This window comes from Sinohyriopsis cumingii, chromosome 9 (assembly GCF_028554795.1).
Source record: "Sinohyriopsis cumingii isolate HCF-2022 chromosome 9, ASM2855479v2, whole genome shotgun sequence".
In the NCBI taxonomy this organism is placed as follows: domain Eukaryota; kingdom Metazoa; phylum Mollusca; class Bivalvia; order Unionida; family Unionidae; genus Sinohyriopsis; species Sinohyriopsis cumingii.
In genome coordinates, this window is record NC_142969.1 from 92,419,038 (window position 1) to 92,438,271 (window position 19,234).

The window sequence follows — 19,234 nt, forward strand, 5'->3', positions numbered from 1 at the left end:
CAGTATCTGTTGCAGGAGATGAAGACTGCATACTACTTAGTTTGCCTACATAGCCACTTGAAAATGTCACCAAATGAAAAATATGAAAAGAAATGCATGTCAAAGTGATTAAATGTATTTATTCCTTACTATTAATTTCAATGTTGGAAAATGGCAAAAATTAAAAAAAGTCAAACACAAACTACATTTATTTTTATTGTACTACATTTATTTTTATTGTTAACGTTGAAGATGTGGATTCACTGCATACTGCATTGTGGCAAAATGCTGACATTATCACATCCTAATGACCCATTCTAGTGCATAATGTTAAATGATGCTCTTACAAATAAACCCAGAATTTCTGAAAAAAACATTTGAATTTAATTTGTACAATGATCTCAATAAGTCCCACTGTAAAGAATGTCCATCCTTGTTAGAAATTTTGGGAATCAAAATTTCACATTTAGTTGATGATAAGGATTTAACATTTTTATATGCTAATTTTTTTCTCCATTAACTCTGCATTGTCAGATTCGTTCAGTATTTTACGATACTGAACTCTCATGCAATTGATATTGAACTCACATGAATAAAAGAACTACTTTCTATTGTAAACAAACAATGGACGCAGATGCCAGCACTTTTGATTTATTTTTCTGTGGATGATGTAAAACAACTGAATGAACTAAAGCAGATGTTTCATGGACTGCCACATACCAGCTACTTTGGCACATTCCACATTAATTTTTCTGATACAATGTTTCAGATTTAGGCAAGCTATAGATGCCAGACGGGGTCCTTACAAATAACATCCAAGTGACAAAGCATAAGCCGTCTTCTTTACCTGGTAATAAGAATGGCAAAAAGTAAACTAAATTTTACATCCTCAATTTTCTCAAAATGTACTTTCTTAGTTCTGTAAATCCGAATTACATGAGCCATGTCATGGATTCTCAAGCTTGATTACGCATTTCGAAATTGTACTGTAACTTCAACTATATTCCAAGTGCAATTACATGATACTGCACTCAAAATGAAATAAACATTATATTCCATAACGTCTTTATGATCACTGCAATTGAAATTCTTTATATTTTTCCCACATGATTTCAAATATTCAATGGCAGAACAGAAAAACACATGCAGATGTCAACAGTATGATGCAATGTAGCCACTGAAATCCGATGTACTTCATGTTGAATTGGCACATAAATCCAGCCCATAATCACGAAATTTCGTAAAAACATCAAATAATTACAAAATCTATTCATTCCAGATCAAATGGAAAAGTTGTTGCAATGAGCATTCATTCACAATATGACTCCATATTTCAATTTTAAGTAGACAAAACGCCATTTTCTTGTGAAAGTTATGTTTAGCATGCGACCAAGTTCCAATTTATCTGGGCAGAGTTATGTGCACATTAACACTGTTGTTGTTGTGTAATGATGAATCTGCGTTTCTGCATTTAGTTCGGAATACGGCATACATTCAGTTACTTTGTTTCATGTAGTGTATTTTTATTAACATAATTAAGCCTTAGGTAGAATTTAAAAAATGAGCATATACAGGTAATAAAAAAATTACTGCATTTGTATTGGAAAATATGAACTTGTTTTGTCGGAAAGATATACTGCATTCCCAATGTCGCGCAATATTTCATCCGAAAAACTCATTCATATTTTACTTGCTGTAACCTATAAGTACCCACAGCTGGTCTATCATGTACAGAATAGGTTGCATGCTGTATTATTATCATATTAAAATGGCATACTTATTTAAATATCTTTTAATTTATTACTTCTCCATGGAGCTGTACTATCAAAGGGCCACCTGTACAGTTACTGACACTGAAATGCTATGCATTGTTTGCTACCCAAAAAATGCTGCTGGTCATGTCACATAATGGGCAATGTGAGTGTAATGTTATCTATCCTAACACTGGCTGAGTACCCGACACAATAAATCTGGAACATATCTCTTGTCATTGTTTCTTTAGTATGTACACCCATTTGAACAGTCATGTTACAATTTTCCTTAAATATAACTGACCTAAGCTATGGTGCTTCGTTACCCCTTCGTTTTAAATGTTACGAGTCCCAAGCTACCATACCACTTATCTTAAATATCATCAACTTCGATATCTCAAACATGGAAGTTTTTTGGATGAAATTTTTATAAAAATTACATTAAAATTAAATGTATCAATGTATTTTTAATCTAACACAGTTTCACACAAATTATCTGGTATTATAAACAAGTATTTTAAATACTTCAGAAAAAAAATCCAACAATTAAGGCAGATATAATAAATGTAATTTTGATGTCTTAAAAGCATCTGGTCCAAAACTACTGCTGTCACACTCCTAGTTTATCAGAAGAAGACAAAATTCACTAAGATTTAGTAAGTCAAGTTGAAATATATGTGGCATGCAAATTTAAGTGCAACTATAATTGACCATAAATAAGCTGGCCTATTTCCAATCACACTTGTTAATTCTAGGTCAATACCCACAAATACAATTCCTATGTATTTCTTCTTTTCTTTATTTGGTGGTGATCACTGGCTTGGATGTAGACATTCATAGTACTTATTAAAAGAAAAGTGTTCATTCTGTGGATTATGGTGTGACAGTCTGTGTGCATTTTGGCTTCCATGCACTGTACCACAGTAAATATCTGTCCCATGGCACACTGCTTTGTTTACGGCTCAGCCTTGCCAAAAACTAATATAATCTAAAACAAAAACTGTATGTTTGTTTAAGAAAACATTTTGTTTAACATAGGACTTATTTGGTTTTTGACAGCAGTGAAGTTTAGTAATTAAAATAAATGTGAAGTTGTTGTTGTTGCTGCAGAGTTTAAAGCCATCTTTCAGCACACGATATGCTATACATGGCGGCCAGTATTAATGGTGGAGGAAGAACCCAGGAAAACCCCTGAAAGAACCACCAACCCACGAGAACCTACCGGTAAACTTTCTCACATACCTACATTGGCCAAATCCGAGACTCGAACCCACACAGACAGGGGTGAGATGGCAGTGATCTGTGACGGACAGCGCTTTAGACCACTCGGCCACTCGGGGCCCCTAAATGTGAAGAATATATAGGGAAAATAACTGTAATGCATCCACATGGTTTGCTGCTATTGTTGTGTTGTGTTTAATATAATTTTTGAGTGCATGACCACATCAACCTGATCCCCCCCCCCTTGGTTTTGTATGACATCAGGCTACTGTAAACAAGTAGCATACAAGTCATAAAAATAAACACTGCTTGATATAAACAACATGGGCTATTTTTCCAATTGCTGCCAATTTTACCAAAGAGTCTAATAAGTAACAATCTGTCACCAAACCAAATTACAAAATTAAGAAATTTGATTGATGCTTTGTTTTTGATTTGAAGCATGAATTATGTCATTGTTATGTGTTGGTAATTTGGTTATAGGTATCGAGTGGATGATTGCCCAAATTGAGTAAATAATGAGAAAAAAATATGAAATTAATGGATGGAATACCAGATACCCAAGCTGGGATATAGAATAGAACAGCACAAGCAACCGTGAATGTGGAATACATGTATAACTGTCATGTATATTTGATTTAATTATATCTGATTTAATATATATTTATTTCAATTTAATTGTGTCAGTTTTCATAAATTTATTTTTCATTACATGATACTGTAATGTAAATTTATTCACTAGAGATGATATTTTTTAATGGAATATAGTTCGAACTTGACTGTTAGCATATAAATACCAGGTGTTGATCTAAATCCTGACCTCATCTCAAACTTTGTAGCAACCTTTGTAAACACGTTCTATTTTATTTTAAAATGATTAGTTGTTTCCAAGGTCATGATGGGACCTTGTCTCTAAGATATAAACAATTTTTATTTTTATTTCTTAGAGTTAAAATGATTGGTTTTTGTCAGGGCCACACTGGGTAAACGTGACCTGTAAGAAGTACCTGCTTCTATAAACTACCAGACGACGATCACGTGCCCATTGTTTATGTTTTAGAAAGCCCATATTATCCATGTTTTGGAGAATTAATCAGTAGAAGTTGGGCCGTTAAACTGTTCGTTTTATTTTGTGCTGTTTGGAGTTATTTCAAATTACTTGGATTCAAAATGATTAATTCTGTTATTTTTCTGGAAAATATGTGCTCATGTAATACTGTGGAGCAAGGACACTGTTTTTATAAAAATTTATTCAGCTATCAGAAACCGAAGTGATAATTCTTATTTCTACAAGACACTGTAGACTTCAACACTACAGATTGTAGACTACGTCATCGTCTTCCATCTTGGATTATTCATCAGGATTCAAACGTTAAATCAGTAGAACATTTTGTTATTAGGACTACTAAAATTTTATTCTCTGATTACTTTGGATTTGATTTTATAAAACCGTAAGTTCCTATTTTTTTTCATTTTTACAGAATTTTTCCAGGGAAAGAAATTATTGTATTTTTTAAAAAAGCTTGTTGGTTTCACTCTTTCTTGTGTTTTACTGTTTATTTAGCCAAAACAAGTGACATAAGAATAACAATTTAATCAATTATTTAAACAAAATGAAACTGAGCAATGACATTTGAATGAAGTCAAGTGTACAATCAAACTCAAATTGCCCCACATGCCTGCACAACTTGGATGCTTGTCCTTCCAAATTCATTTGTGACAGGTTAGAGTCTACATATTCCTTTTACTCCTCTCTCCAGCCTCCTTTTGGGTCATCAACCATAATTTCCTCCTCTCTCTGATTCTGCGACTTGCTTACCTCTAAGAAGCAAGATCCAGATGAGGGGTGTCTCCCATCCATCCAATAAATCACTGATATCTCCAGTGAAAGCAAAATTATTATTGAATTTGTATCCCCCATTTTTTTCACACCTTGCATGTTTTGAAATATATTTACAGAAATAATGCCTGGGATCGGGTGACTGTGAACAGGCTTAAACAGGGCAAGGCGATTTAGTTGCTAATTCAAGCAGCATGAATTATACTATGTGTGATCAGACAAAGGATTAAGGAGATCAGTTAATTATGGTTAGATTACTAATGAGCTCAAACTGGGTTAGTCTGGCCTAAAGTTTTAAAGTCTGCTGAAATGGCTAAGCAGACCTTATCTCCCAATGCTGCAACATCACTATCTAAGCAACCAAAATATCACACAAAATTCAATGATGATGGAAATAATAATTTCAATGGTTAGAATCAAGTTCAAAGAACATGAACATGCTTTCTCTCCTTCTCATAAATCTGATTTTAAAATCTGTTCTAATGGAAAGTATGTCAAAAACATCTCATGCAGCAAATTAAGGAATAGTAAATGCAACAACAAATGCACCATCACTGAAATCCATGTTCAAAGACTGTGCATCAAACATGGATAAAATATACATGCTGAGTCAATGTTTGCCAGCATTATGGCCATACATAATCTTCCATTTACTGCAGCAGATCAATTTTTCAGATCAAGTCAAAATAATGTTCCCTGACTAAAAAAATCACACAAAAGTTCACAGACAAAGAAAAATGGATTAAAACCACTCATATAATGATCCAAACTTTGGGTCCTCATCAGCAAAATGTCAAATACATACGCCACAATGAAAATTTCACCATTCTCATTGAAATCACCACTTCATTTAACATCAAAACTCATGACCTAATTTGACAAAATCAGATTTATCCTAAGCTGACTTATCTGTTCTGCCACAGGTAACTAAGCAACAGAATTATGAATGTATCAAAACACTTTAAACAAAACAAATCTGGTATGATCAATTAGTAATGTTTTAAAAGACCCTGTTATATTGTGTTTACTCAACCCACATACTCCTAAGCCAGTCATTCCTTCACTTCAATCCAGTGAGGCAATGCAAGTACATTAATGAAAAGCACTTTACCAGCATAAGTGTCAGTTTCCCATATGAACTGATTAATTGACAGTAACAGTTGTTTATTTTTCAACGATTATACAGACAATCAACCTCCACATGCAATACCGTGTGTGAAGCAAAACAACTGTGCTAATAAGGAGCTGTCTATATATACATATATATATATATATATATATATATATATATATATATATATATATATATATATATATATATATATATATATATAATTTACTTCCTAATCACTTTAAAAGTAGTTGCCAAATGTGATGATTTTTTTCTAATATAGATTCAATTTACCAAGCTATTTTCGCAAAGAATGTCATAAAGAGAGGAAAAACTTGTTTAAAAAAATGTCCAGGGAAAAAATGTGACTGCCACTTGAGACTGAATCATTTTTTTTAAGCCAAATGATTTCAAAATTACCATTAGATTGAATGAGTGAGTCTAAAGAAAGTTTTTTTTTGCAGCATATCCCATATTAGCACATACTGGAAATTTAAACAGCATATCCCAAACACTGTACTGGCAAAGGTTGGTAATTCAAACCATCATATGCCATATTGGTACAAGTTAGACATTCAAACCAGCATATCACATCTTGGCACAATTTGGAAATTTAAACCAGCATATCACATATTGGCAAAATTTGGAAAATTCAAACCAGCATATCCCATAGTGGCACTGGCTGGAAATTAAAACCAGTGCATTTTTCAATGGAAATGACATATTCAGGAATTAATCAGGCAAGTCTCATGACAATTTTGGATCTCATAAAGCCTGTGGCAACATAGTACATGTATATACATGACACTAGCCAGCACATGTAGATAATCCCTACAGTTACAGTTGCTGACACTCCTCTAGGAAAGGCCAATTTTTTTTATAAAAGTAAATGAGAATGAAATCATTGGAATATGTAGCAACTCATTTTTCTGATATTGAAATAATTGCAAAGACTTGATTTCTTCATATAGATCTGTTTAGCAGCGTTCCAAAACAGTTTTTTTTTTATAAATATCTCCACTACAAAAACAAGTTATGCAACTTTTAAGTTCCAAAATACTTACAAATTTCTAAAATTTGTGTCTTGTATAAATGTATTCAGATTATGTGGCAATCATGAAATCAAAATAAAATGTTCTTTCCATAAATATTTTTTATAACTTTCTTTTTTTTGGAGATAATATGATGAAATTTGATATTCTGATTGCATTTTTCCTGCTGAATTCATTGCTCTCATTAAATCTCTTGTCCAACTTCAATATTTTCATTTATAAATGTAAAGCATATAAACACTTCACAACTTTTATGATATTTAACTTAATACAAATATATCACATTAACAATAGTTCATATGTAAAACAACTTTGAAAACAAAAAAATGCAATGCTTATTCATAATTGTCATTGAAACTATGTTGCAAGACCTAATTTCATGAATAGGATTCAAGTTGGTTTCATCTTCTAAATCCTGTGATGTTATATTTAGCTCCTTGCAAAATGGACCAGGAAATGCTGCCATCTTTCACTCAGAACTAACGTTTCAATATCATATATCTGCAAAATAATTTATCACTTTCAGACTTTTTCTTTTTCTCTTTTGTATTTTGAAAACATTACTGATCCTATCAAATGTTATCAATGCACTGGGAATTTAAGAACCCACTTTAAGTGCGTGTGTAGTTACTTTGCTACGCTAGTCAAAGTATATATATAAAAAATTGTCATACCAAAACTTTGCATTTGTCTGATAGTGATGCGATTTTTTAATCATTATTTCATCAGACAACGTCACATTACAAAATTTAAACAAATGCAATAACATAATGAATATAAGGTTGAAAATATTTTAAAACTGATGACCGTTTGTCAGTTCAGATATTTACAGCATCAACAACTTGAGCCTATTTATAGTGGACAAAAACCTACGCTTTGCGTGTTCATTTTGCGACTATACTGTCTAACCGTACAACAAGCGTTAATATGATAAAAATTATTTGTTTAAAAATCATTTTAGCATGTTCTTCTGACACACCAATTTGTACGAAATTAATAATAAATTAAGTTTAGGAACATCAATTGTGGAAAGGATAACATCGTTATCTAGAAAATTCAAATATGGCAGACAATATCAACACTGGGGGATTCAAATGTTTTAAAAATTCAATGCTTGTTGCGGTTGGTTTATAAATGTTTCCAATATATAAATTTGGCAGCAATATAAAGTTTGGAATATGGTGATTTTGATGATGTACGGTGCATTTATTTAAATTGCCAAACTTTTGGTCAAATCTGCATAAAGTTTGAGGGATTATTTCTATGTGTATGAATACCATAGGAACGTTCTATAACAAATGACCAAGTTGTTTACATCTCCTCTGATTGGATTGAAAATTTCATGAATATTCAGGAAGGTTTTATAACCCGCATTTTGTAACAAAGAAGATAGGTATTACGCGACCGCAGCATGATCAGCGCTTATTTCCAAATCTGTTACTTTCAGTGATTATAAAGTAACAATTCCATTAATATAACATCAAATATATAAAGGAAACATGTCCAATATAATTTTATTAACTTTTAAAATATATAAAATGTGTTGCAATCAGATCACATGTATTGATGCTGCAATGAAAATTCTACACTTGGTCAACAGTTTCATTAGATTTCCAGGTAAACTGTTATCTTGTCCGTGTTAGACTGGGGTTGCTACAATATGAGAGCTGTCCTCATTAACCCCTGGCGATGTGTTTATGCATCAGGAGGTAGTAGCCTACTGCCAAGATACGTAGCATCAAGGTCATGTACGATACACTAAAGTGGGTGGTATTATAGAAAGGTAGACAGATGTAACTCTACAATGATACCAAATAATCTGGACGTTCTAGTTGCACTACAAAATGCAGGGGAAAAACCTAATTTTTGGACCCAACTGTTTTCCACCCAAAATTCACTAGTGGTCAGATTCAGATCTAAAGCAGACTGGTCTGAACTTTACACAGACAGGTGAACCTTTGCAAAATGTAGGGTAAGATGGGCAGTTGGAATAAAAAGTGGTCTCGATACAAAAATGATGGGTCCGTTAAGCAAAAAAAAAAAAAAGGGCTCCAACTTTCACCCTTCTGTTCATGTGTGAATGAAATAGCCAGGTGTTATGTTAATGAGAAATCTCTTGGAAGTTGATGTATTAGGATGAAGTCAGAAATAGCCCCCAAAATGCGTTTCCTGCTCACATTTCAGGCAAAAACAACAAAAACCTCCAGGGGTTAATGAGTTAATACATGTACATAAAACACAACAGCCCAATATGGAAAACGACTTTCTGATATAGAAATGCTGAGTGCTCTCCAAGAGAAGAATTGTGAAAGTAATGGGTCTGCAATATCAGAGCAAGAAATATTGTATAAAAATACAATACACCTTAATAATCATAAACTAAACAATTAAGCCCCTTGAAGAAATAAATATGTTGTGCATTATTTCTGTTGGTTATTTTTCTTTGGATTAAAGAGCATACATCTATACAAAACAGAGCATGTGACTAGATATTTGTGACAAACTGATGAAACATTTGGACAAGTCCTGCACATTACTGGCTATATAATGCAGAGGAAATGGGAGTTAAGTGTGTTGCAATCAGATGACATGATGCTGCAATGAAAATGCCACTCCCAAGGACATACATGTACCTGTTTCACACTGCATGTATAGACAGTACTGAGCACATCTCAAAACAGAAGAGAAATAAATGACAACAATATTGTGAAATCATGCAACATTCACATACTTTGCATATGCAAAACAGTGTTTCTAAGTTTCATGTAATAGTTGTTGTTGTTGTGGGGTTTAACGCCATTTTTCAGCACACGATAGGCTACGTATGGCGGCCAGTATTAATGGTGGAGGAAGAACCCGGGAAAACCCCGGGAAGAACCACTGACCCACGAGAAGCTACTGGCAAGCTTTCTCACATACCCACATTGGTCGAATCCGAGACTCAAACCCACGCAGACATTGTTGAGATGGCAGTGATCCGTAACGGAGAGCACTTTAGACCACTCGGCCACTCAGGGCCCCTTCATGTAATAGTAATTTCTTCCGTGAATACTGAACACATATTTAAAGTCATGAATACATGTAAGGAAAATTTATTTTCCATTCTTTCCTTAAAATCTGCTGTTTTGAAAGCTGTATCCTCTGTTTCATGGGAAATTCATTAAATAAGAATTCAACAAAAAATAGAAAACCAGAAACGAAGGTTTTTACACTGATGCACTACATGTGACATGCATTAGAACACTTTTTGGCCCCACTCTTGACCTCATTAACTGTATCCTAAACAAAAATGTCAGAGAGTGATCAGTAATATGAACTCCAGGTCATAATATGTGTGTGTGCGTGTGTGTGTGATTAGAATTTTTTAACGTAGCTTTAAGAATTTTTCAGTCATATTGCTGTGATGTCTGCAGTGTGGCAGTTTATAGTGATGTCTAGCACTGGGGCATCATGCTGCAGACATGTAGTATGATGTCCCACCCAGTCACATTATCCTGACACCAGGCCGACCAGTCCTAACACCAACATCGTAATGCTGAACGTCTAGTGAGGCAGCTGTTATTACCATTTTTGTAAGTCTTTGGTATGACTCGGCCAGGATTCGAACCCACAACCTACTGCTTCCAAGGCAAGCACTCTAACCACTAGGCCAACGGAGCGGTCCAGATCATAATAGATGGAAAGATTAATTAAACAACTGTAGTAAGCAAAACATATAATGCTAATTTTAAGTTTCTGGTAAAACAACCAATGACTCAAATCAGAGTCTGGCTTCTCCAAAGCAGTACGAACAACATAAGCATTTAGCAACATAAGATCTGTTGCTTTGTATTAGTAATTATTTACTTTATTACAGTCTGCAATTACAACCCATGGAAATACCATGCCATACATAATGAATCATCTTGACTGTGGACAGCACATTCAATTCCTTTCTTTTATGTTGGTGTTTTTTCATGGCTCATGAGGTATCAATGGATTAGAGCATATCAGTATTCTGACTTCTACTCCTCATCTTTTATTTGTAGCTTTGTGTCTAAACTGACATCAGTTCTTTTGCAGAGAAATTTTACTGGCATTTTTACCTAAGTCATGATTCAAAATAACACACGAGAGACTAACTTCAAGCTAAACTCAAATAGTAAACAAAAAGGTATGTAAAAATAGAAACATTTCTTTTCATGATTTAATTGCATTGAACCAGCAACCCATTGGTTCTAAAGAACTGATTATAAATGAGGCGTTTTCTGGCATCTTTATTAGGCTTGTGTTATTAACTTATTACAAATGACATTTGATTAACACACATTTGTTACCTGGCACATTTGTTGCTATGCCATGTTATTTAAACAACTGCCATTATAACACAATAACTGAACTAATTTTCTCTGGCAAATGACACAAAGCAAATGCTATAACCAAATTATACACTGTAGTAAAGGAACATTACACCAAAACCATTCAAGTTCATACTGTATTAAGATTTTGGCTGAGGAAATTTAAGTCAAACCTTCTAACAGAAAAACATTTTATCCAAGAACATAATAAACCAATCTTTACTGTATCTGGTAACCATATATGCTGGAGAACATAAGTCACTGTGCAGGAACCATCTTTCTTATTTTAGTCACTGTGACCATAACCTGAAATCAGTAGGGTTCTTCTTTATCCCAAGTGCATGCCATCCACTAAGTTTTCCAATAGTGATTGTGGAGAACCAAGTTATTGTGTGGAAACCATCTTTCTGTTTCAAGTCACAATGAACCTGATCTCTCAGCTTTTGACTCTGAAATCAATAGGGTTCTTCCCTCACCCATCTGCAGATCATCCAAGTCTGGTAACTGTAGATGGAGGTCAACTCAAGTTATTGTGCAGCAACGTAACTGGTAACAAACCAACTGATGGACATCGTAATAAAATAAATGCTGCATTATGGTGGTATATAAAAACTTTAAAAAAAGAAAACTTAACCAAAAGTTTTTAATGACTTTAATCTTGCAGGAAGGGGGGGGGGTCAAAGGAATGGTGGAGCTGGAAAGAGTTGAAAAGGCAATGCTTGCCTATGGTAAAGCAGGCAAGACAGCAAACCATGAATGCATGTCCTATGGTGTTCAAACTGTTAACCTGCAATGTTTCTAAGGGCCAATACAAATCTAACTATGTCACAGTTGCCACTACACATTCCCCAGTATGATAAATCAGAGAGATCATGCTGACAACCTAGGGGCTACACTTTCAAAATTGTATTTCATGATACTAGGTGAAAATAAAATAAAGCAGGGTATGGGACCACAAATACCAGTATACTTATCTTGACCAGAGGCCAGTTTAGTAAGTTTGATAAGACGACAACTAGGGCCTGTAAGTTGAGCTGATGGTCAAAGTATTCCTAAGAAACTTGATCACAAGGTCAAAGGTTGAGCACACATCTCAGAATGAACCAGCCTACAGCCATAAGGAATCTTCATACAGTATATGCATCATGGATTACAGATTGCAGCAGACATTGGAAAGGGGCAATTGATTAAGTCACACAAGCAGTAATGTAAGACTCTAGAGGATAGAAAGTTCAAAATTGTACTTACCAACGCAATTGTCACACAAGCTGCAATGTGAGGCTCTAGGAGGTCGAAAAATTTTACAGGTAAAGCAGTATTTCAGCTTGACAACCTGGCCCTTGATTACCACCTCCTTGGTTCTAGGTGGAGGGCGATAGGTTCCAGGTGAGGCTGCATTTGGCAACTCTGAAAGTAGGAATAAAACTGATTAATATACAAGTGAGTACTGTTGTTCTTCAGGTCCGTCCATCTTAATACACAGACTTGATAAATGACCTTAATATGAAATCAATATATATAACGATACGACTGCAAAGGGGAACAGCTTCAAGTAGGATTTCGAAAAGGAAACTGAGGCCAAGATACATTGCATATATCTCCCAATCCAAACATACACATTTAAACATATGAATATGATATTCATCCAAGTACAAAATGTTATGATGATATATATACAACACAGACAATTTTCTACTTTAAAATAATGTATAGCTTAAAACCAATATTAAATGCAACTACACATATTGAGAAATAGAGGACATATAATGAGAGAATAAAACCTGTCTTGAGAGACAACCCCTACTGCCAACAAAAAGGTGGTCCCCTCATAACAGGTTTGTAAAAAGAGACAAATTTCCAAAGTCAAAATTCAGCACTTTAAGAAGGAAAGGTAACCATAATAGAACTATATGTAATGTACTCTTTATTCATATTTCTTGTTAAAATATTCCATGCATTCATCTGAAAATAATTTTATACAGCAATAAAGATATACATCTATCATTAAACATGAACCACATTTATATTTGAGATCACATGTACATTCTTAAAATATGAATTCATTTCTAACAGGCTCCTTGTCTTTTAAGTTTTAACAACATTTAAACTCCCCTTACAGACTTTTAGGGGGAAAGGTGTGCTTCTTGTACTTCCTCAATTTTATGGGAGATGACCAGCCCCTCCTCCCTTTGTGCTTAGATCCACATCCAGCCACATCTGAACTGCTCTGAAGCCAAGGCAGACATCCATGATGCCTCTAATGGGAAGGAAGATTCACCTCCATAGAATGGAGCATAGTTGGGATTTAATGGGAGCATAGTGGGGGATGTTGATCCCTTCCCTGATTGGCAAGTATACACCAATCCTCTATCCCTAGTAGGACTGATTGATAGAATGGGGTGGGGGGACTGATCCATGCCCCCATACTGATGATGGGACTCTGATGACAGGTTACTGCAACTTGAAGACCGGTGATGCCCAGTCAAAAACCAATCAGGTGATGATAATCTGATAGATGAGCCTCCATCCAATAATACAAAGAGATATTGCTGATTTCACTTCTTGTCCCTCCTCAATTTCAGCCCCTTAAATCAGCAAGACAGCCAAAATCACAATCAAATAACACAAGGACCAAATGTATTATCACTCAATTAAAACGGAAAATTTAAATAATTTGCTGAAAAATGTAAACACATAAATGACTCCAATTTTCCAAGAGCAAACTGAACACATACCAGCATTACAAGCATCCAAGGAAAAAGAGTATCCCCGTTGAGCTGATGCCATGTTAGTCAGACTAATTATGTGTTCCCTCTGTCCTAGATTTCTAAAACATGCTATATAATGGTAGTGGGGGTGATATGAGCTTGGCCAGGAGGATCTGACACACCAGAAGGTAAACAAGGCGTTATTACTGCAAATAAAATGTGAATTTTAAAACATTTTGAAATTGACTTTGCCATTATCTACTGCAATTCAAGGCTTTAAAAACAAATCCTCTTGAAGCTTACCTATTAGCCTCTCTATATCTGCAGCTTCATCTGGTGATGCTCTGGGAATCACCCCAGGGTCACTGAAGCTTGTGCGAAAAAGTGTTGCCATAACAAATAAAAACAGAGCTCCACCTACTGCTGGTATGGCTGGTGTCACATATACTGCTAGGTAGGGACAACTGAAAGAGAAAAAAAATTCTAAAATATGTCAACATACAACATTTTCTCAGCTCCTGTTACTTGGCACTGATCAGGCCCGGGGATCATACAACAACAGAGGACTGGGGTGAGAGATTTTGCTTTGACCAATACTGAATTACATTATTTATTTTACTCCCAGTTCTGGTTGGATTAAAGCGGAACTCAATCTTACAGTTTTATGATATCCTGGTCTGGAGTTTTTTGTTTTCACTTGATAAATGAAGTTCCATGAAACAACGCATTTTTCATGATCCTAACTGATCAACAGCAATTATGGCCAATATATATCTGTGCAATGAAATATACGAACACTTATTATGCTATCAATTCTACGCTATATGTATAAGTACTGCAGGGTTTAATGGCATATCAGCATGATACTGGCTATATAGTGCTGAGTACAAGTTCTCTAGCAAAAGATTGAAAACAAAGCAATGCAGTTATAAAAAAAACAAATCTTTATGAACAGCTTTCCATCCGCAATAAACATCATAGATAAACAGACAGCTGTTCCATTAATATGCCACACTTGGAAGTCCAGGTCAGGACATCCATAGATAATGAACAAGTCCCTTACCTAAAACCTAAATATCCCTCATTGCCCATACAGTTTTGTAAGATATATATAAACTTTAGCCATCCTCATGTAAAACAAGATATCACATGAGACAAAAAAAACATTTGGATTGTCTTTTTTAAGATACTTACATCTCTCTCTCTCTGAATGTGTGTTTCTTAGAAAATACAGTAAAAGTGTTTTTTATTATTGAGCACGAGACAAGAAATCTTAAATATCATTTGCTTCCACCACTAACAAGAAATCACAGCTATGGGCTCATGAATGTTCAAATGAATTAACTTCAGTTTTGACTCTTGAGATTTTGGGGTCAAGGGTCATCTGACTCAAGTTTTGTAATCTATTGAGAACCCTGATAATAACTTACATGAGCAATTAACCGAGTTCCATCTACAAAGTTATAATTTGCTTCAGTTTGGGCTTAAAAAAATTCTCACTCTGTTTTCATGCATCATATCTGAATTTTCAGCAGGAATTACAAATATAGCAATATAATTCCTATCACAGTACCACAGTACACACATCATGTTTTATGGATTGCCCAACCAGTCTGGTGGAAGCGGACAGAGAGGCTGGCGATGAAGTACCCACCATGAGTAGTGGAAGTCCACTGAGTCTGCTGGATTCAACCCACCCCACCCCAAAATCCACTTAATCTAGTGTAAGTCCATCATGTAATTTATTGCACCTGTAGTGGGTTTTATGGCACCCATCGCCTATTTTGTTTTCTTCGCTCAGTGAGTAAACACACTAAACAAACTGATGGGAGAAACTCTCCAACACTATAAAACCGACATTGGCAGGTGTTATTTTTATAACTATAATTTTAAAAACTTGTCACAGAATAAGGCAAGAAATAACTTGGTTTCGCCTTAGAACGTTTTGATCATTTTCATCATACATGCATACAACGTTACCTAGGGTGGATAGTTGTTTTTCTAGTTAAGCAACTGAACTAGCATGTATCTCATCATAGATCGCTTGTGACGAGAGACAAAAAAAGCACGGTATGCACATCTATTATACCCTAACTAATAGTAATATTAAGGCAAGTTTCTTTTCTAACTGACACACTGGTCTTTTGGATCTTGTCAAGGAGTGTGTGTTCTCTTTTTCTGTTCTACAGCCATAAGGGTAAGTGTTACATTTTTATTTTATTTGATATGTGGAACATATTCAGTTTTTAATGTCATAGCATGAAATGTCATCTTTACCACAGCATGGATCTGAAACATTAAACTTTTAAACTGTTACAATTGCTATTAAGAGTTTAATTTAGCAGATATAGCAAAGGTCTCACTAGGATTTTAAAAGTAGGAGTCCAGGACTCCCATTTTGGTAAAAACAGGAGTCCCACCATCCAAAGTTACAAGCTATACTTGAATTTTATGGAGAAGTGACTTCTCCTTTTGGATAGAAGAGGGAGAAGTGAGAGCTCAACAGGGAGAGTGGACACGAAGCAAGAAACGCAAGATATATCCTCTTACTGAAATTAAGCCCTCTATTTCCCAGTAATCATAGTTGCATTTAACTTTGGATTTAAGCAATACTTTATTTTCAAGCAATTTTCTGAGTTATTTTGGCCATATGACTCTAAAAGAGACAAACAGAAACTACATTGTAACAAATTCTAACTGAGTAACCAGATTATATTACTGTGATTTCAAGTTGGTAAAAATGCTTAATCAACTGCCCTTAATCAATTTTTTTAATTTTTTTTATTTATTTATGCTTTCTAAAAAATTCACAACATGGCACCTCTCATTCGGCCCCAGCACTGTTATCAGTATCTCTGCTGCTATGCCACGGAAGCACTAAGCTCTGTCTAGCTGCTTGTGCCCCAGAGTTTTTACCCATCTGAAAATTTTTGAAAATATCGTGCACATGCATTCACTCTTACCTTATTTTCTCCTCTTATATCCAATTAAAATCCACGAAATTTCACCATTTATTCCAAATGAATTTGTCTAGCTTGGATGTATTTATTTTCCTATTTGTCCAAGGCTTTCACAACTTATTTAAACTCTATTTATAAAATTATATGCAACATAAATCCGCAAGAACTCTATATCATCATCGCTGTCAGCATCCTCATCTTCTGACAATTCAATCTCAGAATTTTCTATGTCCGTAGCTAAATCTCGCAAAATATCCAACTGCCAAACATATCTTTTGTCAGCTTGCTCAATAGTTTCTAGATCAAACCCAAGAAACTCCTCATTTTTGCTCTCACCAAAAATCACTCTTACGTCCGCCATCATTTACGATTTTTCATGAACAGAATATGTGTAGTGAAACTGCTCTCAAACAGTATCCCTTGGCTTCTGAACAATTAAAATTTCCACAAATGAAAGTAAAATCATTTCTGATTGATTTAATAGTTGTTTAGTTCTTGGAAAAACCCATTTCTAACCAATCAGAGACGTAACTAACACACTTTCACCAAGCCTGGAGACAGGATCGACCACTGAATGCAGTAAACAATCCATGACTACAGGCGGGATTGGCCAATGAATGCAGAAACCAGATCATGACTAGACAGGATCGGGGCATAATGAGTTCAAGATTCCTAAACATATTTGAAATAACCCCTGTACAATGTACATAGGGCAAATGCACAAGTGTCTTCATATTATATTGTTCGTCCGCATTTCTTTATTGCAGATAAAATATTACCGTAACTATTCATACATAGCACACTAAAATGCATAAAATTATGGATATGTCTCCTTTATAGTCGGTATATGAACTAAACCCTTCTTTCCTACAGAATCCACACAGACGTGAGTGCATCTACTTGTAGAAGGAAAGGTTTCTATAATATAATCACTCACTTTAATATAGCTTCATTATACAACAGTCCATCGACAGGATTGCAAATTTATGGTTTATTTATACTTGCAATAAATTTAGGTAATGGTTAAATAGTATCTGCTTTGTTGTTGCTTTTTTCTGTATTTTTGCAAATATGTGTCAAGTCAAAACACAACTTAGACCCTACAATGCATCTCGCAAATTCCACAACACAGCATTGTCCCATATATTTCTGACCTACATAATTTGCATCTTGAAGTTAAATCTTTAATAAAATAATACCTAGGCTTTGCTTACAAAGAACTGTATATTTTTCTGAATATATCTGCACGATGATTTACAAAAACAGACAATCTAATAAACTGGTACATGCCAGACTTAGTGATGTCTGCCATTATTTCCCGTTTGGCCTATTGATTCACTTACAGTTTCAAACTAATTTTATGACAAAATCGTGTACAAGAGGCAGTTAATATATGTATCCAGATCACCGATTCTGATCTTAAACACAAATTGCTAATTACACACTGTTGTTAAAGTTTCGAAACACAAGTTTGTATGTTTTCATCATCAAAGGATAGCATGCAGAAATTAACAGTTGCTACCTTACTCTGAAAAGGGTTAATGGTCAATCACCTATCAAAACACATTCTTGTGAATGGGCATGAGTTTGTTTGTCAATGTAACTGATATCAAAGCTAGGCTCAGCCAATGATGTCTTGATGAATACATTTCACTACAACACTAGAACTAAGCAGGCTACGGCGAGGGGGATCTAAAAAAATGTATGGCCAGTCAATGTACCTCTTAAAAAACCACAGGGCGAAGTCGTTTTCGCTTCCCTAACAGAAGAAGGCAAAGTTTACATTTTTTAGGTGACTTAGTCGCCCACTTCGCCTGGTAGTGTGACCCCTAGCCCTCCCAAAAAACTATGAAAATTAGAAGAACTATTGGTTGCCATTGAGTTTAATTCCTGCATTCTTTATAACAGACATAGCTCTTGTTCATCCATCAAAGCGAGACTGAATTTTGTCAATCCAAGTAAAGATTTATTCCAAATACTGAGCTAGGCGTCACAAACTCTCTTACACTTAGCTACTGTCCCATCTGAACTATATATTTTAGCAGCTGTAGCACTCTTCTGAATCTCATTACAATCTTTGTAAGTTTGCCATTTAACCCCAAAATACTTATCCAAATTTACAAATGGCATTTTGTCTAAGTCTCAACATGTCTTGATTCTGAGGTCACGTGCACTGTTTATTCCACTAGAATTCAGAAATGAACACAATAATATAAGCTAAAGTTGTTTATTTGATGTACTCTTATAAATGAGCACATGTACATCTCTGGGTCTT

At 34.8% G+C, this 19,234-nt stretch overlaps 1 protein-coding gene across 3 annotated transcripts in view; it reads right to left on the reverse strand.

Moving 5' to 3' along the window:
- LOC149792244 (palmitoyltransferase ZDHHC14-like) overlaps positions 1-19,234 on the reverse strand; it is a 91,851-nt gene that overhangs the window by 69,249 nt on the left and 3,368 nt on the right. For all 3 annotated transcript variants that reach the window (XM_089970775.1, XM_089970777.1, XM_089970776.1), the window contains exons 2-3: positions 14,303-14,463; positions 12,540-12,698 (exon numbers count right to left, since the gene is read on the reverse strand). In XM_089970775.1, the coding sequence (XP_089826901.1) occupies positions 12,540-12,698; positions 14,303-14,463 (320 nt within the window). The remainder of the gene's footprint in view (positions 1-12,539; positions 12,699-14,302; positions 14,464-19,234) is intronic.